At 42.2% G+C, this 27,478-nt stretch overlaps 1 protein-coding gene across 2 annotated transcripts in view; it reads right to left on the bottom strand.

Annotated features, from left to right (window-relative positions):
• Positions 1-27,478, bottom strand: part of IKZF2 (IKAROS family zinc finger 2 (Helios)) — a 107,555-nt gene that overhangs the window by 4,825 nt on the left and 75,252 nt on the right. For both annotated transcript variants that reach the window (XM_010289455.1, XM_010289454.1), the window contains exons 5-6: positions 9,580-9,717; positions 2,136-2,279 (exon numbers count right to left, since the gene is read on the bottom strand). In XM_010289455.1, coding sequence (XP_010287757.1) covers positions 2,136-2,279; positions 9,580-9,717 — 282 coding nt within the window. The remainder of the gene's footprint in view (positions 1-2,135; positions 2,280-9,579; positions 9,718-27,478) is intronic.

Genomic DNA, 27,478 nt, shown 5'->3' with positions numbered 1-27,478 from the left:
TTCCCTACAGCTGGATCTGGATAAAAAGCTGCATGTCACATGAAACCCTGTATTCCCAGTCCCAGAAAAATGGAATACCAAAATGATCTGCTGCACCTACGGAAGAAACAGGTTTATCTAACAAAACAATAGTGTACCCTACTGAAGAGAATAGCAATCTGCTACAGCGTGTCTCAGGCAAGGACTTCCAAACAGTAAATTTGCCTGTGAAGACAATAACAACATATGGCCACTTGCACATGAGTGGACAAGTAAAATAACCTTCCTGGTTTAAAAAAAGAGAGACTGTTATCTACAGCTTCCAAAATGGATTCAATTTATACCATCCAAAAAGTGGGTTGCCTCAGTTGTGAGGTATACTTATAATCAATAAACTATACTTCTTTGAGAGCAGGCATGGGTACACCAGAGTTTAAGGGAAGGGAGTAAGGTCTTCAGCCTTCTCAGATCAAGTCTCTAGCCCCTGCAGAGATAACCTCTGAGAGGTACTGCAAACACAACTCTGTTCAAGTCTGTGGACGGCCTGGGGGGAAAAGAGGGGTGTGAGATGTGAACTGCCCTTCCTCCTTTTGCGGCTGTAATGTTTCTGAGGTTTAGACACCCCGGTTTAAGTGTCAGCATGGTTACTATTTCACTGTTGATCACAACCTGCAAGAACATCCAGCACTTGCTGAGACAACACTAGGGAAACCTGCTATGATGGGGCCATGTTTACAATCTCATAAAGCTGTGTTTGGCTTGTCAGTAGAGACTACATTGCCCATTTCCACCCTCTTCAACCCCAACTGTTGTCACAGCAGTAAATTAAATCAGAATATAAATACTCTGGTTCTTATCAGCTATACGGTAATTCATTTCAGACCACTCTTAAAAACAACAGTCTAAGAATTAAACTTTTATCTGAGCAGGACCAATGACAATATAGGAAGTACTGATGCCTCCCAGCATTCCTCCTGTGGGTTGGATTGTTCCTGACCTAACCTTGGCTTAGCACTGGTATTTGGGAATGGTCAGATGACTGAGAGCAGCCGGGTCAGTGTGTCAGTGCCCCCCAGGCGAGCTGCTGCATGCTGCTAGCCCCCTGCTATTCAAAACCACATGGGTTAGCTTAAATCCACCTTCAGTGGTGATTTAACAAATCCATCTGAATCTGCATTTAGCTGAGGGGCAATGACTTTTCTAAATGGCTGTGTTAATTGCTTACAGTCCTCTGATCCTCTCTCCGTAAGTGTTCTCAGTGTAGGCAGAATGAGTATATGACACCCTTAAAATCTGTATGACTGTCCTTCCAGGGAGTAAGCGTGGAAAACACGTATTACATGACTTGGGAGTCTAGCAGCACACACTTACCCCAAATAGTTCCCCGTCCCAGCTCCCCTCCTAAGTTCAGCACTGCCACAGCAGCAGTAAAAAGAAGCTTTAAGCTACAGCTCAAACCAAGTAAAATTCCCCATACTGTCCCCTGTTACAAACCGAACAATTTTAAGATGTCAAGATACAAAGCAAAATATGAATTCTGGGCCTAGGATTCTAAATTTGGTAGCCAAAAGTCATCCAATGCTGTGTTATATTCATGCATTAATAAGTTTATTGCGTGCAGAACACTGCACTCTGAAAAAACACTTCTTCCAACAGAAGTGATGTGCTTTTACTTCCTCATGCCGGTATTATCAGACCCACTGCTGCCAGTTCTCAGGAATTTAATACAAGTTATACGTTTTGAGATATTTGTTGTGGTTTTTGTTTTGTTTTTTTTTAAACACACACACACTGAGAGTCCTAGTTTTTATTTGCTGGGGCAAGGAGGGGGAAAGATGACAAGTCTAAATTTCAAAAGGGCCAGAGAAAAGTTAAAAAAAAAAACAAACCAGCCTTAAGGCACAGTAAAAAGCTCAAGATTTGCTAGGCCATTTTCATGATTCTGGGGACCTCACTTTTGAATTCTCTGGGTTAGTAAAATTAATTCAATAATTTTCAAGATTTCTTGCTGTGATTTAACCATCTCCGTTGTTGTCCCTCCCCATCACAACCAAGTTCTGAGCACGCTACTTTTCCCCTTGTTCTTTTGGCTGTTACAAATTACAGTAACCTGTACCTAGACACTAAAAATAATAAAAGGCGTATTTCAAGCTTACCCACAAACTTCTGTGGGGTGGAGCTTTTACGCTTTCCCATGTTGCTTGTCAGCTTCTCTATAACAGCAGGTCTCTCAAAAGGCACCAGAGAAATATTGTTGTCCATCACAGGCTCTTGTTCCTTACAATCTTCCATAGGAGGTACTACATAAAACCAAAAAATCGTATCAGACAAGTCTGGTCTACACTTCACAGACAACACAAATCATTTGAGCCCTGCTGATCGCGCAACAAGTGCAACACAAAATAAAGCAAGGTGCAAGAACACACTGGGCATCAAGATAGCATTCACCTTTAAGCAGAGCCACATTTATAAAATGGCTCTCTTTGGGACCATCTTATTTAGCAGAAGCCCAACTTTAAGCATTTATTAAAGGACTTGTTTTGTTCTGAATACTCCAGATCCCCAGGGAGGAGGGGACACTTTTGAAAACTCACTCTGCAGATGACATTTTCTATTATTCTCCCATCAGCATGGTCACCTGTTGCCTGTGTAACTTTTTAGTTGTCGTTCTTTGTGTATTCCCTTAACTTATGGCATGCTTGCCGTTCTTAGTTTCTTTTTGCGCTAATCTCAATGACTAAAAAACATACAAGGCATTGATGACTTGTATTTCCTGGGCCTGGCTGTGCATTCCCCAAGACAAAGGCTTCTGGAATGAAGGATCTGTTTGTTAAAGTGTGTTTCTTCTTTCTATAGCAAGATCATAAAAGCAGCAAACACCGTACTGGAATTACATCATGTGGAAATTCCCTTCAGAATCAGTCGCAGAAGCTATAAATTTTTGATTAGTATTTTATCCCTTCAAACACAGACCTAACAACCAGTGAATGCAAGTCTTCTGTGTCTGCCTTCCTACTTTTTGGGATCAGCAGGGAGCATCCCTGTGCTAACTATGTTAGGGGAACACTCCTACACTGTCTTTGAGACAATAACAAGTAACTAATGACCCCTTCTGTCTTTACTTATTTCACTCTGTCGCTTGTTGGGGGTTAGGGAATAAGGTGCTAGAGGAAAAGTAATACAGGAATTGCATGGGCTACCAACCAGGGTAGTAGTGACCGATGTGCACAGGCGTTTATGTCACTTGCTGACATAGCTATGTCACTAAATACCTAGAGAGTACTCTGTTTTTGTTGAGCACCCTCTTATAAACACCAAGAAGGGTCAGTGGTACCATGCTACGGATCAGGCTCAGAAAGTCCAAGTCATTTGCAATATATGTCAAAAGTGTAATTTCACATGTAGCTCTTTCCACTGCTCTGCTGCCATGAATTTAATACATGGCCTAATTGTCCCACATTCATCTTCAAAAGGTAGCAAGAGAAACCTGAGAAGGACCAGTCACTAGTCTTGTGTGCTAGTGGGATGGTCTAGGTATAAAAAATTATTTGTGAAGAATGGATGGCAGAGAAATAGAAACTGGGATTATCTTGCAAAGAGTTCCTACAGTTTGTAAACTCTGAGCAACCCATTGCATTCTCTGTATTAGACAAATCTTCCAGAGACTTTACGGGTGGTATTGCAGAAGTAGTAGAGAAGGACTGAAACCCAAATATTCTGCTAGTCCTCCTCTGGTCTCTCACCGTAGCAGCCTTTCGTGTCACAGATATCTCCTCCCTGAGACCGTGCCATAAATTAACTCCACCAGCCTACTTTCCTCTCATGTAACTTTACTACCTTCAGGATCCTAATGTGGAATAATCACTCCCCTGTTCTTACACAAGCAGCTGTTTGCTAGCACATAATACATGAAAAATGGGGTGATAAAAGCCTTGTCTTTGCCTTCTTTCTAGTAAGGAAGAGCAAATACCAGGCAATTACAAAACAGAGTATCTGCTCAGGTGAACTTCTCAATTCAGACATTCATAATAAGAAAACATGGCAATTTATTCATTTGATTCCATTTGTGCCTCTGCTGCTATGGAAAGCTGACTACTTTGAGCTTAGAATCTACCATATGCTATAAAATGATTTACTCTGCTGCTTTTCTATTTGTACAGGATGCTCCCCCTGAGAAACACAATGGTTTCTCATTTACAAGGCAGTCCTGCTGGCATCACTGAAAGAGAGAAAGAAAAAGCATAAATATGAAATGAATCTAATGTTGCAACAAAATGTGATGCAGTGTTCGAGTGACCTAATTAATGCCCAGCGCAGACTGGGAGGTCTGGAATACTTTAATAGCTAAGGCTAAATTTTTAGGGTTATTTAAATACTGTGCTTGGTCTGCACTAGTTCTACTCAAGTATTTACCGAGGAGATTTTGGAAAAAAGGAAAGATTACGTCTATTGATTTCCACTGGGAACTAACATCTGACTGTCCTTTTCGCTTACCAAAAATCAGCGTAGGCACGCACGTGCACACACACTCTGCCTGAAACCCTGGATCCCTGCTCAGTGGCGATACCCACCCTCACTGCGATGGACCGGGTTCGCACGCAAGTGCCACTTCAAGAGTTTCTAGTCGTTGGTGCACAGGACACGCGAGGCTGGCAGTGGGTGCCAGGGAGGTGCAGAGGGCTCTAAGTCCCTCCTAGGAAGGTTTCGTAAAGGTGTGCCAGCTTTGCAGGACTGTACTTGCCCACAAAATCAGTTGAAAACCTCCCGATTACTTTCATAGCCATCTGATTAGGCCCCAAATGTAGTGACATCTGTATGCCTTATAATAATTAACTAACAATTAAATAATTCTACTGTTAGGCATACGCATGTAAAATTTCCTACATGGAATTTGAAACCTTTCTTCCATGAAAAATGAATAGTGCTAAAAAAGACATCTGCTCTTCTCCAAGTCAGGCAAAAATTCTGCTTGGGCTCCTTTTAAAAGTAAAATCATCATCAATAAAAGCATTTTCTTTTCTATCTTTCATGCTGCAAGCTCTTTTTCCCACCTCAGAACACAACTCTATAACCCAGAGTGTGGCTCTTTTGCAACAGAATCACGCCAGTATTTGTTTTACGATGGGAATAAGTTACTGGAATGTGTTTTGCTGTGTACATTTCCTGGGAGAAGGGAGAGATGGAAATAATCTAGTTTCGGAAACCATTTAAACTGTATGCAAAACTGGACCAAACAGGAGAGATGTTACACTTTAGAAACCCAGTGAGTTAAGCTAAAGATCACATTGTCAATTCTAGACACATTAATTTTCATCTCAATTTTAAAACATATAAATAAAGGACAAACAGTCTAGCCTGCATGTTTGGGTTTTTTTGAGGAAAAACAAAAGGGAAAAGCAATCTGATCACACACAACAAGAGTTATCACAAATCAGATGCTCTGTGGTAGAAACTCATGTGTACACATTTACTCTGCAGTAAATGCAATTCCTTTTTTGTTGTCTTTCATTGTACTTCATTCCCTTGGTAGTGGGAGCTACCGAAGAACAGTTGACATAACTAGCTTTGATACAGCAACTCATTTTAGGCTGTGAACCTATGGTCTGAGCTCAGGAAGGCTTTTTAATGCTAAAAGCTCACATTTTAGTACATTTCTGTTCAGGGATGTGCTTAATCAGCTACCAGGTGTGCTCCTGGATTGCCCATGCAAACATTCACCACCTCTGACACTGTTAATGTCCTCAATTGCAGTTAACACCAAATGTTGTTTCTAAGCCCAAACTCTCAATACACAAACCTGGATGCTCTTCAGAACAAAGTCTTTATTTTCCTGAAGGCACCAGTCTTTCAATCATAGTGCTCAAAGTAGCTATCTTTTAGTTTTTGCTTCTTAATTTGTAAGAAATCACACATACTATCAAAAAAGTTTATGCTGTTCCAGCGAGGAAAGAATAGGGGGAAAAAGTAGTAAAAAAATTACACAGCAGGCGTTTTGCTGATAAATACTTCTGTGTGCAGACAACAGACACTGGGCTAAGTCTCAGCTGGTATAAATTAGTATTACTCCATCAACCTCAATTTCCTTTCCTAAGCTCACAATATTGCTATTTAAAAAAAGTGTGTGTGCAGAGAAATGACAGGAAATATTCCCAGGGACCCCGGTGTGAAGTCTCCTGTGGGACCAGCATTTTCACCATGTTTGAAGCAACTATGTAAGAGGGAAGGACACAAGGCCATTGTGTGTTTTATGTTGAGCTGGCCTTTGAGCCTTGCACAGCCTAGGGCTACGCTTCTTTCTCCTTCTCCTAAAAAGAGTACCCTTCTCCACTCTAAGAATTTCCTTAGACGTTTTGCTTTGTGGAGATGGAGAAGACCATATAATGAGGTGAAACTATAGCTAGCCTTCAACAATTCTCCCTGTTTGTTCCTGCAAAGGTCATGTTCTTGGCATTCAGAGACTGTCACTTTTGTCACCCCCAACACGCCGCTAGCTGGGAGACCGCAAACTAATTTCTACCTCTGGGGCCAGCACTGCTTAGCTGAGAATTGCCAACAAGAGTCATGGGAGGCCTCTTGCAGCAGCCATCCTGCTGAGCAGGGGACAGGACACAGCCACAAGGAGGGGCAGCTCAGCAAGCAACCAGTACCCTGCAAGAGGATGGAGGGAGACCCGGAGACTTGTACATTCCTACCCACACATCGAAAGTAGCCCTCCGTCCCCTCCTCTCGCTTCCCCTTGTGGCTTTTGTCAGGTGATCTAGCCATCTGCAAGACAATGATAATTGAAACTAAAGGCCTCATCAGGCCAAGGCAAAAGCACCCAAGTAGATGTCTGTAACATGCCTATAAACTGATCAACTTCAGCACAATGCTTGAAAACAATCCAAACTCTCTAGGGGCTGCCTCCAGTTTTCTGGAACAATTCATCTCTGCAGAAATAATTTAGACCGACTGTTAAACGTTGGCCATATTGGTTGAGACCCAGCACAGCCACCTGCGTCCTTCAAGCAGGATGCTGGTAGGGATAAGAAAATCCCCACCTCTACCTATGCTGTGCATAACGATGAAGTTGTGAGCAGGAGTCACACCAAAATTCATTCAGAGGCTTCAAAACTGTCAGCAAGAACAAAATATTTAAAAGTATTTGGAAAGACAGTCAAGAAAATTTAACCCCGATGTGATGCAAAATAAACCAATGATCAAAATCTCCAAAGCATGCACTCATTCATCCTCAGGAATATTCTTTCCATGTGTGACACGGGACAGAAGGAAATTAGTACATTTTTCAGGGTTACACTAAGACCTAACTTCAAGCTGAGTAACCAATTGCATACTTTTCCTAGATGCCTTTATAGTCCCAGGAGAAAGGACTTTGCTGTAGACCTCTACAGGTTGGTGCTCATGACCCTCACTCCCATGGTAAGCTTCACGGGTGGGAGTGATGCTGGGATGCAGGGTGAGATTTACTATTGGTCCCAGCTGAATTTGGAGCTCCCTGTCACTGCCTGTCCTCATTTTGCCCTCGCTAAACAGCAAGACAGAGACTGTGGATCAAACATTCCTTAAACGTTCACCACGGGACATTCAGGCGTATTTGCCCAGAGGAGAAAAAGGCACTAGTTGAATTCAAAGTGCTGTTTTAAGCTAATCTTGTTGAGAAAAGTAAAGTGGTTGTGTGAATGTTTCTATTTTAAGTCCAAGCAAAGTCAGTCAGGCTGTAAATAAAAGAACTATCCACATGGGGTTTGCACTGGTTTAACTTTGGTTGGTTGAAAAATCAATGCGAGGTCGACCATGCCAGCTTCTTTGGGTAGACAAGGTTAAGGACTTACCCTTCTTGTCATAGCATTAAGTAGCTTAGAAAAAGCTTCCGATTTCCTCAGAAGTACACTATCAACAAGAGTAAACTCAATTTTAATAAGTAACTTAATAATAGACCCGGAAGTTGAGTGGCATTTGGTAAGATCCTCCACAATGCGATGTCTGAAACATCCTGGCCGTCATAATTGTATCAGCCTACTGTTACTCCCCTAAGGAAAGTCAGACTGAAATGATCACCTCACTGGTTAATAAGACAGGCACACCCTTGTAGAGTGAAGGATGTGTATTTTGTTGGGAATGGAGTTGGTGGTTAAACTCCTACTATCAACTAAGCGCTCAGTCTAACAGACCAAGCACACAACAGGTACCTGCAAATAGCAAAGCCCTGAAATCCGTCTCTCCACTAACTTTTACAAGTGTAAAGTCACGCCTAAAGCAGATAATCACTAACTTCCATGTCTTTAAAGTCATCCATTACTTTTAAATGTTGGCTTTAATCTCCAGGGCGTCTACAAGATAATAATTACTTAATAGAGCTGTATGAACATTTTAGCACTACATATTAAATACATTTAGAATGCCTTGATAGGATTAAATTGTTCATGGAAAAGTACTCTTTAAAATTTTTTGGTGATTTTTTTCACCAAAAAATATCGCATGTTAGAAATGCTGAATAGATTTTATTTCAGCTTGTATTTTTAGGTTTTTAGAAATGACCTTTCAAAACTTTTACATAATTAATTTCCAAATGAAGCCAAGTGACTTCACTCAACAATGAAAAGCAAAATGGAAAAAAAAAAAGAGGAAATGTTCTTTCGCCTCTTCATTTACCTACAATCTAACTTTTTGGTATTTTTAGTTATATGGTAATTTTTAATCAAAATGAAAAACATGTAATTTTTATATTTTCTGATTAGTAAGAAATTTCAAATACTTCAAGTACCAAACATCTAAAGACAACTTATAAAAATTAAAAGATGTTCAGTTCTAGAAGGGTTTCCGAAATACTAATTTTGAATGAAATTGTGACAATTTTTGCCAGCTACCATTTAGTATTTAGTGCTACAGATAAGCCTACAACCTTGCAGTCTGAGACATTATGCTCATTATCCATACTAATAGCTACAGAATTTTTTGAAAACCCATTCAGGAAGTTTGAAATTTCTTGCTTTCAACACTCTTTTTGGCAATCTTCAGTCTTTATGTATATTAACACATACAGTGTTAAGTTAACATATTAATACTAACACATATAAATGCATATAAACATTTTTTTATTATAATTACTTTCATCAACACTGTTGAATTCCATTCTGCTCTGGAGATTTTTACATCTACCCCTCCCTTTTTTTTGTGATATAATATAATACTACAAGGATTAGAAATAATGACTTCCAACTACCTCTACCATCCTTATCTCTTGTAATTATCAGTCACTATCAGAAAGGAAGGGAAAGGTAATCATACATGTTACACATGGCCTATTTCATTTTTAGGGTAACCTTGCACAGGTGACTTCGCTTTATTTTCATGTCTGCATATTTATGTATACTGAAAAGTGAAATACTGACTTAAAAAAAAAAATCAGCAAAAAAAGTGCTGTTAAACTGGACAGAGTGAGGATTTTAGCCCATCTTTTCTCCTCCTGCCTATCTGAGTATAAGCAAGCTATAAGACGGAAGTGATGCAAAGCTGAAAGGAAGGAAGAAAAGCAGATGGAAAAAAACCCGCAAGAGACACTCCATGTCCAAGAGACCTCAAAAGGCGGTTTCCACCCACCGTGGTGACTCATGACCTGCCCGGCAGCCTCCATACTGACATTCTGCAGATAGTTGTGGCAGCGTTCCTTGTGCTCCTCCAGCGAACTGCGCTGCTTGTAGCTCCGGCCGCAGTAGTTGCACTTGTGAGGCTTCCCCACTGCGGAAAGAACGAGAGCATCGGGTCAAATCCACTGCAACCCACTTTTTGTTATCAAAAAAATCACACCTTCGCAACAGACAACCCTTGCGATGGAAAGACACCTAAGAAAGGTTACTCAAGAGCTTTTTCCCAGCCCCATTTTCCCACCGCACACACCTCCTCCCACCCTCCGGGTTCTCTGCCCCATCCGTTTTTCACACTAATGTGCAGTATCAGCAGAAGGAAAAAGAGGTGGACTTGTTGGTCGCAAAGCAAATAAACAGACGACAAGAGGAGAAAACAAAGCGCTGAATCACACCGCAGCACTGCCTGTGTGTCACCAAGTCTCGTGGGAAAGAAACTTCTCAGACATTTTGCCCGTGGTACAAACAGTTGCCTTCACAAAAACGGGCTGCTCCACTGGCCTAATTTTGCTCCCAACTGTGGGGAAACCCATTACGTGGCCCAGAGAAGTTCTTCTTTCACTGAGACAACTTTGCCAAAGTTACTAAAGGAAGGTTGGAAAAATAAAAGACAACAGAAAGTAACTTTTGTAACAGCACCGTTACATGCCAGAACTGAGCTGCCACCAGTAATTTGTAGAGACCAGAATTATTAAAATATATATATTTATATATATGAAAGTATAAAAGGCCATGTACAATGAAAATCGAGCCAGATGAACGCAAGACCTAACTCCAATTTTTTTTTTTTGTTTCACTCAGCAGCATTATGAACAAATGGCAAATGCCTCATAACACATGCAAAACCTGGCACCAGATTCTCATTAAGTATATCCCTTTCATAGCATGTCATTAAGAAACCACAAGAATGGCCTAACACAAGGCCAGAAAGCTAGCCAGAAGTGTATTTCGCCAAGCCATGCTAATAAAGGTTTTTATTATAATTTAAACTTGTAGAACATGAACATTTATTCTCTAATAACTAAAGAGCTATTAAGTCAGAACTGCAAGTCTAGTAAAACACCACTGGCTGTAATTTTCAGAGCTGGCAGAGCAATGGGGAAGGTCAAACATCTTCCAAAGTTTTGAAAATCTTAGGTAAGAATTTTAGTTTCCAGCCAAAGAAATTGAAAACATCCTCTGTTGGATAATATACGTGTTTCTATTGGGTTTGTCCCAACGTTGAAAGCTTTTCGCAGTCATTTAATTAATGAAATCCAAGCTGTACTAATTGGAGCCAAAATGCACCGTCACCACTGGGATGGGAAAACGCAGGGGACACTGCAGGGAGGACACTGGTAGCCAACAAAAAGCTGGGTAGAGAGCAACTTGTGCTGGGGCTGATGCCCCGAACATCGAAGACCCAGGGGGAGGGAAATTCTCTGGGGCCTCTGCAGGACGAGCAGATACCTCAGTGTGTGCCCCACATCCCCTATATGATGGAAGCTCAAAAAGCCTGAGTCTCTGGTATCAGAGCTGATGAAAAAGTTTCAAATGTTTTTGTCTCAGAAAAAAGGGATTTGATGAAATGAACATGCTTGCAGAAAGTTTCTGTTTTCTCAAAAAGTTTGTTTGCATGTGCAGTTCAGTGACACAACCAAGTGTTTCAAAAATAAGCGCAAGCATCCAAACTGTGGATTTATTTCTCTGTATTTACAGATAAGGCTTATCCTCAGGAAAGTATTCTGTCTTCAACCAACAGTTGTGGTCTTTATCTTATTTTGCTCACTAGCTTACATGTTAACTGTATAACTGGCACTGGTACTGGGAATCTCAGTGGAGGCTGAGTGTGAGGCTCATTACCATTCCCAGATTAATTGCCCTTGATGTGAATGATCTGGATCAAGCCTCAGCTCTTAAATGTAAACCAGCCATCTCACTCTGGAAGCACCTTTAGGAAAACATACTGGCAGCTCCCTAGGATGGAAAGGCTTTTATCATCACCATCACAATGCTTCACCATGCATTTAGATGGCATCAATGCCTGTCAGTCTGACGCCTTTATTAGAAGCCAGCGTGGTGTCTAATCAAAAAAATCTAAAGCAATTGAAGGGATTAAGTTAACCGAGCTGAAGCAGGGATGAATTAGCCCACCTGCTTTGGCTACACCAGGTTATCAAGCAACTTAGATAAACTGTAAGATGGAAGGGAAAGGGATGATTGCTTGCAAATATTCCAGAGGTAGCTACAATTAATTAAATATATTACTGTTAAGCACAGAGAAACATTTTCCCTTACAAGCTCGCAGTACAAAAAATTGATTCAACAAACAAACAAACAAAAGTTGTCATTACACCTCTTCAAATGGTTGCTCCCTGCATTGCAACAATTTCACGAACTATTCACACGCAACAAGGCTGAGCTTTTCCAATGATGGTCAGCTATCCAAATTCCATCAAATTTCAAGGTTCACAGAGATGATAAAATCTAATGATAAAGGTACGATTTCTACACACAATATGGGATTTGAGGAACGTAACTCCCCAAGGAAAGAAATTCTCCAGCACACACACTCCTTCCTCTTGGGAGAAGATAAGAGAATAAACAACATGTGACAAATGTTAGTCATGCTGCCTAATACACAACTGGAAGCTGCTCAGACACATCTGTGAAGAACGAGGTTTGTGAGCTCCAGTTGCATAGAAACGAATACAACTCCGTTGGGTTCATTTCCAAATTCTGTCCCACTTGCTCTACAGATGCAATCACATCATAGACCCACACCTGTAAAATCTGATTTATACTATAAAATTACATAAAGTGATTGTGACTTGGGTCGCAGCACAATTGATCAGGTCAGACCAGAACGGAATCGGTTCTGATAGTAGCAGCTCATGTCACCAGCAATTCTCATGACCCATTTGGTAAAAGATGCAACCAACCAAGGTAGCAATTACGGTCTGGATTTTAGAAACCTTGTTGTTGTGACACATGTCAAGTCATTGAAATAGCTGCAAATTTCTCCTCATATTCTCAAAGTAACTCATGACAAAAAATATGTATTTGCGGACATGAAAGTTGCCAGTGGGTGTACATTCTTCCATATTTCATATTAACCAATACAAAGATGTGAAAGTGTTTTAGAGAATTCAATTCTGGTGATCTCCTCAGCAGTATACTTTGTTCCAGATAACAAACCAACCGTATGAAACCACTCGACTGCCAAAAGAGATTCCAGCCTTTGTCTAATAGTGTACAGCAGGTAAACATTAATAGTCAAAATTTGCCCCCAAAACATATGACTTGGGCTACTGGGCACAAGGCGTCTTAGTCTATAGGCCATTGACTTGAAGACAAAGAGTGCAATAGTGCAATAGCCTACCAAAACCCCCTGCAAGCCTACATCAAAGGCAGCTCTTTCCACCATGGAGCCATTTCCATGATGAAGCCACTCAAAGTTTGGCTCAGTTTGCTTGGTCTGAAGCTGCCTTCTCTGAGCTCCTCCCTGAGGACCGTGGTACAGGGACACCACATTCAGCGCTGTACATAACCATCACTACCAATGGTAGTGGCACCCAAGCAAAGCCAGTTTGGAAAGCCCTGGCTTTGCGTAATTATTCCTTTTTCACCTTTTCAGGGTAAGCAATCAGATAAAAAATTACCATCACTCATTCTCATAGAAATGACACAATATAGTGAATGCAAACAAGCTCAAAATCTTGAGAAATCTTCAATCTGTTGTTGAACCGGGAAAGACCAGGGCACTGGGCAAAACCCAGTGGCCATACCTATGAAACAGCTAACTTGAAGAATGTAAAAAAACACTTTATATTTCTTATTGAAATGTCAGAATTTCCACACATTTCAGCTTAGATTCATACAGATGACAATGTGGGACAGAAAACCCACAGCGGAGTCTCAGCCTCAAATGGAAAATATTATGACAGTCACAGTGAAAAAGACATTTAAATTTGAAGTACAATTTTTACCATGAAACAGGTAAACCAAAATTCACAAAGAAAGGGAGTTTGCTTGTGAAATTAAAATGCTGATGTGGGGGAAGAAGGGAGAAGAGAAGGGGAACATAAAACGGAAGGTGTTTCTGAGTTAGGAATACTTTGAGTCCTGTGGGTGAACTTTGATAGCCGAGAAGTCTGCGTGCAGTGACAACGAGATGGTGTAACTCTAAGGTCAATATTCAAGACAGAAAGCAGACTTGGGCCTAGGGAAACTTCTTTAAAGTCATAAAAAAAGGTCAGTGAAAGAGAAAGAGCCCGTAAGGCATTCACGCAGCATTTTGTTCTCAAAAGAGATGGGAGCACATCGCAGAATATAAAGTAAGTCAAAGGGAAGTAACAAGGCATCCCAGGTAATACCTTGCCATAAGCATATAACATGAGAAAGGCTTACAGAACAGGTTAAGAGCAGCGATACACTTCACTGAGCTAAAATCCTGCCTCCATTAAGACCAATGACCGGTGTCAGCAGTCAGGATTAGCTACTCCCACATTTCCCCATTTCAGACCACGTTCTTCTCGGCAGCAGCGCAGAGCGAACTCCTTCCCGTCCCCCTGCCCACGTCCCGAGTCCCTGCAACAGCCTAACTGCTAACACTACCCGCTCATACAGGAAAGGGCATTACTACAGCCGCGTGACGTACGTCAGCCCAATCCAAGGACTAGAGACTTTGCACTGAGCTTCGTACCAGGCTTTTATTATTTCTGCATTATTGCCCCATCCGGGCCTTGGAAGGGAAGCCAGCGAAGGCTGCTGAACTAAATGGCCATCTGACATAGCTACTTTCGGTCTGAGGAAGTCCCTCTGATACCAGTGCAGCGAGTGCAACTTATTTCTGTAAAATCTGAACTCCCACTCGGCCCCTAGCACCCCAGAGCTGGAGGAAACCCCAGTACTCTTCAACTGAAGCTTTCCGAAGCAGCATCAAGGAAGTTAAAATGTTTTTTTGGGGGCTGATACTTACACCTACCAGTGAGGCTACAGAATTCACAATCACAACCAGTATTAATTCATTATTTCTTCTTTCTTCCCTACTGGAAGTCGCCTGGGAGAGGGGAGCTGTTCTGCAGGTACACGGTGCGCAGCACAAAGCAACTCTTCACCTTGAACAGGACTTATCACAGTAAGATCAGTTTGAACAGAGGTAGGAAATTTGGTTAATGCACTGGGTTGGGACAAGGGAGTGTTGGGGTCAACTCTTATTTAGGCTACAAATTCTGTGACTGTAGGCAAGTTATTCTGATTTCCTGTGCTTCAATTATTCATATGTATGATTAAGGTAATAATTCCCTTCTTTGCGGCATGTAAATGAATTCACGCACTTTGCAAGATGCACAGAGGCTAATTTGGTGAAGCTCACACAAGTAGGTAGACACAGAAAAATACGGCCCATATCTCTACTGAGAAATTAAGGACTTAATAATACACTGTGATTTTATTAGATATGGGAGTGAACATTAAAGAGCAGGAGGAGATACTTAGGATGCTGCAGAGTAGAGGATCAAGCAGGAATAAGAAAACCAAATCAGGGGAAAAAAAAAAAAAAAGAAGAAATAGGTGGCATACGAGGCAATCTGCAGGTATGGTGTCCTTTCAGGTCGTGAAACGGTCAGCCCAGGGAAATGTAAAATGCCCCTGCGCTTAGTGACATTTAACAACACGCAGGACAAAAAAGAAAGTGTGCGACAGTCACAAAAAGGTGGATATAATAGCTGCTGCGGTCCTCCCCACCTCTAGCTTCCCTGAGCTGAGGAAGCAGTTGTCAGAGCCGGGGAGGGCTGAGGCAGTGCTGAGGTTTCGGCAGGAGGGCTCAGGCTGCAGAGAGGTGACACACGGTCCCTCCAGTTCATTACTGTAATTAAACAGCGCACTTCGGCTTCTCCAGAGCTGCCTAGCTCAAAGCTTCACACACAAAAATATTTACATGAATAATAGACCCCTGAACAAATTAATCACAAAAATTTAAAGTAACACCTAAGCCCATGCTGGCTCTGAGCAGCACGTAGCTTTGCAAAGGAAACTGCCTCCCACTCCGATGCTGTATCTCGCTGCTGTGCTTAATGACTGTAAATGCATTCATTGAAATTCATGGGGGCTCTTTTATTTGTTGCTTTTTTTTTTTTTTTCTCTCTGGGAGATTACACACACACACAGACAATAATCAGTATATACCAGAGTTCAGAAATAACAGCAAGTGCCACAGCTAACCCGAGACTGCCGGAGACAACCTGCATGCAGAAGTCACAACATGTAAACACCTAAAATACAGCTCCAGGCTGCTGAAGCGCACACACAGAGACTTGTGACAGTGTCAAGTGCCTCCACTTCTGAGCGCCCAATCCGTGACACCTTAAAGCAGTCTGATGTGCAGAAACAACCAAATCTCTAATCACATTATGAACATTTTGCCTTAATCTTCTAATGTTCGCCAGTCCAAGCAGAGGCAGCAATACCTGGGGTACGTTTCATGGGATGCAGATACAATTCTGGACCTCATGGAGTTCCGGTCTCCATTCTACAAGCACTCTTTAGACTATCATATTGGGCCAAGTATTAGGGTTTGTGCAGTCATATGGTAAACGTAAACGCATGATCTGCTTCACTAGATCGTGTGGTAGAGACCATATAGCTACAGCCGTGCTTAAAAAGGTTTCTCGACACCTCAAAAGGGTCAAAAACCAAAATGCAACATTACAGCAGGAAAAGCCTACATACATGCCATTAGGCAATTAGTACTTTCTTGACTTGGGGCTTGAAACGGAGCACTTGACTCACTTCATGACCTCGTGGCCAATGCCTCTTAGTAAAGATTATTATCAACTGCCTATGGATATATATGTGGCTGTTGAACATTTTGTGAGCCTCCCAGCAAATGAAAAATGACTTGTCCCACCTTTTTGCACAGCAGCAGTCAATGGTAAGTTATTTCTGTCGACAGCTACCACATACTAGTACAGTACCCATATAGAGCTAGCAGTGGAAGGCCACTAGATACTCGTGGTACATCAGCACGCAGCAAAACAATGGCAAAACACTGCACCTACACACCCTTTGTTTTCTAGACACACCTGCCTTTCCTATAAATATCTGCAGGGCACAAAGCAGCAGCTTGACACCTACATCTACCTGCCAGTTGTTTACGGTATTGTAAAATAAGCGGCTAGCGGTGAAATACTGCACTAGCGTTCAGTCCTCCCTTGATCTTCTGCGGCAAGCAGTATTAAACATCAGATTATATATAAACTCCAAAGACTTCATCTGTGCTACATTTTGGCTAGAACGGACGCATGTTTGGCTAGAACCGTGCTACATGGTTTGGCTAGAACATGCGCACACATACGTGGAGAACAAGTAAATACACTAGTCAGGACAAACTTTCAAGCATCTATACCTTCTTTGCATAGAAAAACACTGGCCAGTATCTGGTGTAAATCAGTAAACATTAGTGCTCATGTACAACAGCTATGGGGTTGGGGTCCTCATTTGTACCTTCAAGGCAGTTCTGTCTACAGTCTTTTATTACTTTAGTAGTTTATTACGATTTATCTTGCAGCTGACTGGTAGCTTTATTATTTAATCTGATTCATCAGTATTTATTTATTAACTGATCTGCAGGATTTTACAGATAAAACAATGTTCCAATCTGCCACAAGGGTTATAAATAAGTAGGTGGCATTTTTGTGCCAGAAGTTTAACAAACAAACAAACAAACAAACAAACAAACTCCCGTTTCATTGGCACAGTCACAGAATTACTGAAATCTCCCTAACAGTACAGATACTTGCAGAGCTCCTGCCGCAGTCTCTCAGCACCCATTAAATAATTAAAAACAGAAAAGCAAGAATCTTACACCCCATTTTCTTCCTTTGCAGCATATCAGGCAAACAGTTCACTTTATAGGTTTGTATGTTGTATCTATGTATGTGTGAAAAATTAAGAAAAATGCACGTCTATGTGGAACCATGCAATTAAATTATGTAGTAAATCAAGGAAAGCACAGATAAGGATATTAATGTTGTATTTAGTTCTGAAATAGATGAAATCCACAGATATTTGCTCCAATTCTGTGTCTCAAGTAACATACAGAACAACAGTAGCAACAGATAGAAGCTCTCCTCATATATTTCTCTTGGCTTACCCTTATTTCCTTCAATATAAGAGCTTCAAAGCTGGCAAATGGCACTTGACACGCATTTTCTGGTTTATATTAATGGCAATGGAGCTCTCAGATCTCCCCATATGTATCTGAAAATCTCAAGGGCAAATGTTCTGCGCTTGCACTGTGCGGACGCTGAGCCAGGCACACTGTCCTTGTCCCACACCAACATGTCCCAGTCCTCCAGGCACCCCTGGCACTGGTGGGGTTCCCAGGAATTTTACAGCAACTCCAAAATGGTTAAATACTATTGAAAAGGGACTCTGTTTAAACAGCACTCTGATGGTGAGAAAAACTAACAAAAACCAGGAAGTTCACAAAATAACTGGTTGTTTTATCACCTGGCTAGCTTCAAAATCACTTCAAGGCAGCCAGGTTTATGGCAACTTACTTTTAAAGGGGGATAGGCCCTGTGATGAATATGAGAGAGGTGACTTCGGAAAGGAGCCTCCTCCCTGCAATGCCTCCGCATGTGGGTGGGAACCAGCTTAAGATGGAGGTTAAACCTTAACTGTATGTACCGGCTCTGTACTTTCCACCCCACTTCAGACCTTTAACATTATATTAAAGTTGACTTGATAAGTGGAGCGTTAATTGGTTCACACGACAAACCTTCCAAAATGCACTTGTTGGCTTCTCTTAATTTTAACCCTTCTCCATAGACACAGTGAGCAGGAAAAACAAAAACAAGTTTAGGTTGGTCTGTTGTTCTTCTCTGGGCTGTCCTGTTCGCTCCCCGTCAGTGCCACAGCTCAGCAGCAATTTAAGGAGGTGACTGGAGATCCATACGTCACCGCAGGCGAAGCTCCGCAGCGACCGACTGCAGGCAGAGAGGAACAGCTCACACAGGCAGCGCAGGGTGTGGGTACCTCCGTACAGATCAGGAATGCTGCTGGACAAACACTCCCTTGAGAAGTGCTTTTTTGTTTGTTTTGGGGATTTTTTTTTTTTCCCCTTTTAGGTAAAACAAGTGTAGATGTTGGGCCAGATTCGTAGGTAGTATCAATGGAAGTAATACCCTGAAGTCACTTTACATCAGCTGCTTACAGTTTATATTTATTCCCAGTGTTGCTCCTTTGCATATCTTGCAGAAGCTCTTTAGCATTATAAAGCCAACAGAATCTACGAGTTATTTGAAGCAAGCAGTGCCAAACATAGTGTTACCAGTTATACCATATAAACACAGGGAGACAGAGAATACACGACATTTAACTTTCACTACAGCACTAGATAGTTTCCCTCTGCATAAAGGCACTGAACAAGCCCTTAACTACAGCTCCTTTCCTCTCATCCCGTGGCAATGAGTTCCACCACCCCACCTACATGCTCCCGCACAAGAAAAAGTATATCTTTTAGCATCTGACATCTTTTAATTTTATGTCTCATATTAGGAGATAGGAAGGGCACGCTCCAGTTTCCCTTAAGTAAGTTTTCTCTTTTCTTGTCACTGTCAGAAACAAAGTTTTGGAAATGGACTATTCAGAGCAAGCTGTCATGAAGACAATAGCACACAGGAGGAGTAATATTGACAGCTCCTCTTCTTTTCCCAAACACTGAAGTTGGGAGTTTTCACTTATTTTGATCAAGGCCAGCAGTGAAGGGAACCTTGCTTCCAAAACCAGCTCAGGCTATGAAACTAATGGGCTCCTTTGGGACATGAAAATTTTTATTCATAACTTTCCTTACTGCCCAAGAACCAGCGTGGCACATGCCTTTGTGTTACCCTCGTAAAGATCTGCCGTTCAAGCAAGTGGTCTTGTCATCTGTTGCACAGATGTCAAATGAGGTCAAGCAGGAAAAAGAACTGCCTGACTCCTTTTACCTATGCAGTTCTCCTGTCTGCTCCTGTTGCTCTCTGCCTGACAACGTATATATTTACCACCAACGTTAGAGAGGAGCTCGAAATAAGGGTGGGACTTTTCTCAAGCAGACAGTGCCCAGCCAAGCTGTTCTGCGTACTTCTGAAAACCTCATGCTAAAAGCTGCTCCAGCGAAGAGCTTTTTGGGGCAGCTCACTGATACAAAAAGCTCATCCCAGCTCCCATCGCATCACCTCCAGCTTCACCAAGCCAAATGAATCTGCTACCACCAGGGCTGGACACGCTCTCCACCAACACTCGTGGTGTTCACTGCTTCATGTTCAAAGTTAGCCACAGTATTTGGCAGGGGGAAGCCAGGATGATTTTTTATGAAAACAATTCTTAAAACAGAAAAAATTAACGGTAAAGATATGTTTTAAAGGATCATGGGATCCTTCAACTCTCTGAGAGATGAATCTGGGATAGTGGATAGCTTCTGTTCTAGCACAAACCTCTACATCAAGTGTCTATGTCTGACACTGAAGCTACATTAAGCTTTTCTGGCTACTAAAATTCAGCAATTCCTGTTAGCCTCAATATCTTTCCTAGCTGTGGGTTTTTTGGGTTTTTCTTGTTTTGTTTTGTAACATGAAAAATAAGTAACAGTTCCTGAGCACTTCCTAAAGCCCAGTATTCTTTAGGTTTGCTCAGCGGACAGAATGAGAAGAGAGGGAGGGAGGAAAGATTTGGGGTTTTAGGGTGTTTCTTTTTTGGTGCGATTAGTTTTGCACTACGAGCCCTGGACAGATTCAGACACTGTTATTGTGGCTGAAAGGGAGGCAGACAAATTGAAAGGAAATTAAATATGGGTGTGAAATTAAACCAAAAGGAAGAAAAAGAGAAGAAGGAAAGAAAAAGCAACTGCTTGGGCTGAAAGTAAAAACAGAAAAGCTGGAAAACACAGAGCTCTCTCAACATCCAGAAGTACATTTAAAAAGTTTCCTGTAAAAACAGGGAATTTAGGAAACTCTGAATATACTTAGCTGCATTCCTTGATGGAAAAAATCCCAAACAAAAATTTATACTGAAGGCTCCACTAGGCTATTTAAAAGAGGTGACTTCTTTGTGAAGTCTGAATCCAGAGCAAAAGGGTGTAAAACTTCTCATTTCTCAATACCTGGAGAAGAAAAATCTCTTTCTCTCACTTTCTTATTTTTTAACTTTTCTATTTTTTTTTTCCCTTGGTGTCTGGAAGGTCGTGTAACTAAATTGGTGGATAGGGACTTAGAATCTCTGGGCTCATTCCTACCTGCAACACTGACGTCTTGAATGCCTCCGACAACTCCCTTTTTGTCTGTATTCTAGGTTCATCCTCTGCAGAAGGTGGCTGGGCAGTAAACCTTGCTGTCTTCTTGTCTTGGACCTGAACTCTCTGAGAAACAACTGTCACTATGAGTTATATGCTACATGATACAAAATGGCCCTTTCCCTGCTCTTCACCAATGGTGCAATCCTATCCCAGGGGACCGTACACCAGCCAGGTCAAATTCATCCCGGATTTGATGCTGATCAAGGCAGAAATCTCACACATCTCAACCAAAACTGTACTTGCGCTCTCCTGAAGTTGGCTCATCATTAGCCCTTGGGACAAACTCACTGCTTGTAGAAGACTAATGATATGAACATAATGGATACATTTTTCACAATATAGCTAACGTGGACATTTTACTGTGGCACGTAAAAGTCAAACAAAGCACTTTTCCTGGTGGATGATCTATTCTTTGAAGCTGAGCAGCTTCATTCCAACAAAACATGCCAAAAAGTCAATCCTTTGATGCTGCATGATGGAAATGTAGCTATGTATATTGAGAAACACCTGATCCTACAGTGTTACCAACACCTGCAGCTTCACCCTAAGTGAGATACAATACTATGCTTTCCTTCAGCTTCCAGCTCCTGGAAGTTAGGTTTGCTTGTCTTCTCACTCCCTCCCCACTCATGAAATAAATATCGTAGATAAAAAGGCCAATTTATCACCTTTCACACTCATTTCTAAGGGTCTATGATGTGGGGGATCCGGATTCACTATTTTTTAACTCCTGGGGTTAGAAACACATCCATAGTGTAAAATCTGACGAATTGTGCCAGTATCAATGGAGTTTCTTCAGGTTAGTACAACTACAGTAGATATCAAAACCTCAGTCACTTTGTTCAAAAACACTTCCGTGAACTACATATTTTCCTACCAGAAGTTTTCCACTCTCCTGTTTTTTTTAAAATCCTGTGGAGTTAAGATGGCTTTTCTTCCTAAACGTGCTCTTACTTACGCCTTAAATAATTTCCCTGTTCCATCCTGGTGTTTTATAGGAAGAAAACTAGTATTATATATGAATCACAGAATAAAGTGCCTCCTGCAAAAGACATCGCTGTATTAGGAACACATTCTAAGTGGCACATTCACTATGCATTTAATTTTCATTTACAGTATGTGCTCTATACTCAGTACGCTGCCTGTATCAGTTTTTGTTTTCATAACCTATTCCTGACACCTAACAAGAACTGGGAGTGCTGCTCCATAATTTGGCAAGAAGGAACAGGTTGTGGATGTGCAGGTTTCTCTGACTCACCTACACGGATCAAGAAGGAAAAATAAAAGGGAGAGGGTGGAGATTGCAAAGGGAAAAAAAAAAAAAAAGAGAGAGGAGTGACGTGTTCCTTTGGATGCGGTGTGTAATGCAGCTGGCAGACCGCCTGCTCGCAGTGCCACAGAGTTCCAGACATGCCAGTCCAGCTGACTCAGCTCTTCAGCACAAGGAAAGGGAAGGGAGAAATTTCACAAACGTTGCTGATATCCGAGGGACGGGGATCGCTAGGCTCTCCTCGAGGATCTTTGAATCCGTCTTTCACACCAGGGACTCGAGCAGTGTCCCCAGAGAGGTATTAGAGAAAGATGCTCACACAATAACCTTGTACAGAACTGTTTATGCTCATATCAAATCATGCCTCTGCGGTTGTTGGAAAATTCAGCAGCACAGCTTCACCCCACAAACTAGAAATGTCAGGCCTTTCCTAGCCAAGGCTAGCTGCTCTCAGACAAGCCACTGTCTCCAAGGAGACAAGCAAAATGCATGCCCATTGAAGGGTATCCAAGTGAGAGAGAGTCTATGGTCCATGCCGCTTTTCTATATAAAAATTTCATCATCAGATTCTCAGCAGTGTACCCTTTGCATGTGATTTATTTTCTAGGAAGAGCCCAAAGCCCTTAAACAATCTGAGCTCGGCCTACCTTCGAGACCAGCTCTATCCCACGGTAGAGTACCATGCCGTAAGCAGCTCAGAACAGCCCTGTTCGGCTGGGGGGATACTCTCTGCTGTCCTAGACATTCACTCCAAACTGAAAAGAGGCAGGCAGGAGGAAGACAGTAAGACAGGACCTATTTCCCAGCAAACGAAACCAAAACACAGGCTGTCAAAGCCCCTAATTCTTGATGAAATCAAGCAGACCTCAGTGCTTTTGAAGATAAGGGCCATGGTGAACTGCCCCCAAAATCAGCACTAATGTGAGCTTGTCTTAATTTTCCAGTCAAGATCTTCACCATGGGCCCTCGACTGCCTCAGAACACGTGAGAGCATTCACGCCTGTCTCACTGGAAGGGAGGGAAAGGACACATGCTTGGGGAGCACATTCCCCCATCCTTAATACAGAGTACCTGGCTCTCTGGGCAAGAGAAGTCTCAGGGCAGCGGCAGCATCCCAGGGAACTCTGTTGCCTTACACTGAAAATCCTACTGAATTACACTGCCCTGCTGATCCCTCGCAGCGCTTTCCACAGAGGTATATGTGGATATTTATTAATTTGTGGATTTTTGGAATATGTGGATATTTATTGTTTTAAATATTTTGCATATTTAATACAAAAAGAACAAACAAGTTCTTTAAGTAGAGGCTTTTCCGAAAGCGAGTGCTTTGCAGTGTACAGATAACCGTGTGGTTGGGGAGCGTCCCAGCCAGGTGCTCTTTGTCAAAGTTTCAATAGTCAGGGCCTCAACAGCATTTCTCCAGCTTCAGGAATGAAGATAGAGATCTTGTCTCTCTGTTGCAAGGCACGGAGGGAACTTGGGGCACCCTGTCTGAAATCAACACAGCACAGTTATGCAAAACATGTGTGCAACTGGCATCTCTTGTGTAATCCTGGCTGTAATCAGCCTCTCTAACCACTCCAGAGAGGAAGGAGGGGCAGAGGGTGGAGAAAGTTCACACTTAGATCAAATAAAAAATGGGAAAATATCCAGAGAGCTTTAGTCAGGTAAAAACACAGTTCCCTCTCATGGGAAACCTCCGGGACAAGTTTCCTTGAACTTCACACAGGGTTATAAATAGGAGGAGAGTCACACAGAGTTCAGTACAGGTTCACTGTAAAAAAAATCTAGACATTCTCATTTTCCTTCTTGAGTGATATCCATCAATATCTTAGCTGTAAGCCAATTCATAATTACAGGTTGCTGAGAGCTTGGGAGAATATATCAGTAGCAGCTTTCTGCAGCTCTGCTATGGCGTGGTGTTAACTGGGTTATTTTTTTCCCCTTTAGTTTCTCTTGGCTTCCTTTCCAGATGGCAAAAATACCTCTCTTACACCTTAAAGCACTCATATATTATAAAAAATGTCACTGACGGTTCTCCATTTCACACTGCCCCATAAAACAGCTCTGAGATAGCAGTGAAAGATGGCTTCAAAGCACCGTTTGATTCCAAGCTCAAACTTTCTCAAGCTGAAAGGTTTCACAAACTCCTTCAAGAACTGACTAAGGCCAGCTCCAAATGCTGGATCTCCTTTCCTCAGAGGCAATATGCAAAAGCTTTTGGCCCTTGAAAATAATTTTCTCAAGGGAAAAAAAAAACAAAACCAAAAACCCACCAACTTTTTTCCTCCTTAGAGCTGCTGTGGTATTTCGCTGCTCAAATAGAGTACGTGCAAGAAGTGGTCTTGGTTTTGCTGAGCTGTGGCTTTGTCAAGTCAAAACCATGTTCTCATCTGAAGTGCACAAGAAAGCTTTCAGTCACTTCTTGGATCTCTGTTCTGCAAAAACCACTGCAGCTACCTCAGAAGGCTGCCTCTGGAGCAGGAGGACTCCTGATGCACTGCACCATGTCCCTCAAGCTTATTCTAATGCAATGAGACACCCAGCTCCCACAGACGGTCTGGAGCCTGGCTGTGCAACGCCTGTGTTTACAGCTGCACCTTGAATTCTGGTTTTTCTATGTACATATGCCAACTCAAGCATAAAAATATTGGATTTGTGAACAATCCCTGATGACAAGGACGAGGCCAAAAGAGGCCTCTATAGCTTGAACTTAAAGGAGCAAAGGACTACATGTCTTTAAATATCTAAGCTACTAGACCCTCACCTGCCAGCCCGTCCATAGTAGTTCTGGTGCAGAAACACAAGTGATTCACATGAAGCTACCTTGGTGCTTAGGTACCGAATTTAGAAACTGGATCTCATAGGCGTTCTTCCAGTTTCATTTTCCCGTAACTGAAAACGGATAACAACAAGGCAACACCACATACCCACTTCACACAGGCTTTGGGCTCATGAAATAAGAGGGTTCATAAAAGAAACAAGTCGCTAAAATTGCATTCTAAGTAGTAAGTCTTTTAGCATTATTAATAATCACCTTACTATTGTGTCTAAGATAATCATGCCAGTATCAGGGTATAATACCTCAGTGGTTACTGTAACAATACAAAGTTATTATTCCTTCCACTTTGTAATTATCTCATTTCACTATTGCACAAAGGCTAAGTAAAACTAAAGAGATAATATGCAATGCTATGCAGCAGGGGTGCCAGCAGCGCTGGAATACTCTGCTACATACTTCCATGACCTTCATTGCAGCAATATGCATGTGCCTTGCAATTGTTTGTGTATCCTGCCCTCTCACCACAGTGACAAGGTTGAGAAGTGCTCTTAGTTCGATTTCTCTGACAGGCAACTGAGGCAGAGATGAGATTAAGGGGTCTGCATCTGTACTGGCCCATGTTTCCAAAGCATAAAAGGACTTTGCAATTTACGTCCCTCATAAATGAGTGAATAAGAGTAGCAAAAAATTCAAAATTAGTAATAAAAAGAAAGAGATCAGAGAATTAGAAGATAAAGACAGACTAGAACAGAATCAATGCCAGACACATGACTACAGCCTATCACAGTGTAAACTGAGCACAGGAATTACTCACAGAAGACAGTGTTAGGAAGAGCAATAATCTGCAGCAAAAGAAAGGACAGTTTAGGTTAAATATCAGGATGAGAGTCACAGCTATAAAAAGCAGATGGGAAGTGGAATTGTCTCCCTAGGGAGATGATTGAAAAACAGTCTCTCTGGATGTTTAAAAAAACAGGTTAGGCATGCTGTTCAGAAGGACTGCTGCTCTATATGCAGAAGTCTTATCACATTCATCTGCTTTTTTGACGCCAGTGAAATCCCACATATAACACTGTGGCAGAATAAAAGCCCAGAGGAAAAAGAAAGTCACTGTCTCGTTTGCTCTTCCAAAGCAGGATGGCTGGCATAAGAACTGGCATCACCCAGCAGCGCAGAAGTGTCTGTTTTCTCTCCATGTAGCAGCCCAGTAGGGCAGGTGCTTTGTTCTGGTTGTATAATATGGCCTGAGGCAACACAAAGAGGGACAGAACCTGTCTGATGATGCCAGGATGTGAACTGCTAACGTGGACAGGAGAGAGAAAACTGGACATCAGCAGTCCTGTCCCAAACACACCCTTCCATCTTGGCACAGGCATTCCATGAGGAAGAAAGAACCCATCAAAATTAATGAGGGATGATCCCATGTGAATCTTACAGCATGCTGATGTGGTCTAAACAAGGACCTTGTTACCTCTAAGTATTGCTATCTGACCGTCTGGATGAGGTGACAGCAGGTTCAGGAGATCTGAAAAGGGCAAAGGACACCCTGTCCCTTCCTTGTGAGCACCTCATAGCACTGCAGAACCGAAACTTGCCCTGGGGAGACTCCCTCATGGTGAAGCTGCAGCATTGGGGCATTAGTACTCTTCCCCATTTTGGGGTGCAGGACCTCTTGCCTTAACGCAAAACTCTTCCTTGCCAAGCGTCCAGGGACTTCACCTGATACCAAACACACAAGTCTGCCACTCTGTCTCATTAAGGAGAGGAAACTTGGATGATCAGGGAAAGGAGGAGACGATGCAACCTCCCTTCAGACCTGCTCTCCCCCTTCTCTTTGCTGAAGAACAGAGGACTTGCTGGTAGACCTGCAGGTGGCAGAGACATAGCAAGGCCACGTTCCACTGAGAGATACAGCAGGAGGCACAAGACTTGTCTCACAGATACCAGGATAAATCTTAGCACCTACTAATCTTGCTGTGAACTGATATTTAGAAGGAGGATACTCCCATGGTATTGGTGTCTCTCATCACTGACAGAGTGGGTGAGTCTTTCTCTATTCAGGCAATTTACAGGCAGCCCCCAAGCACTAAAGGAACAGGGCATCTCCGGCTCACGCTGGGCCACCATGAGAAGCCGGGTGCTGCACAGCGTCTGTTCCCCTGTCATCTCAATCACACTCCCTGGAGAGAAGGGGGGGGGGGCGAGGGAAAAAAGCTGATACACAGTCCTAAGAGAGAGAGAAATTCATGAGGCTGGTATACAGCACATCTACCTTTGCTCACCAGAACCGCTTCTCTTTCTCTGTCTTATCTGCTGGAAACAGAGCTCCTGGGTTGAACAGTCACAGATTGATCCATAACTACCCCAGATAAGAGGGAATCTCTGTGGAATTTCAAGCCTTCTAAAAGTCCAACAAGCAAAAGGTGAACACTTCTTGCTTCGGGTGGAACCATATCTTTTCACAAGTTCCCCCTGAAAACAAA

Source organism: Phaethon lepturus, unplaced genomic scaffold (genome assembly GCF_000687285.1).
Source record: "Phaethon lepturus isolate BGI_N335 unplaced genomic scaffold, ASM68728v1 scaffold9246, whole genome shotgun sequence".
NCBI classification, from domain to species: domain Eukaryota; kingdom Metazoa; phylum Chordata; class Aves; order Phaethontiformes; family Phaethontidae; genus Phaethon; species Phaethon lepturus.
The sequence above is the reverse complement of the archived record's forward strand: the minus strand, read 5'-3'. Positions and strand labels throughout refer to the sequence as shown.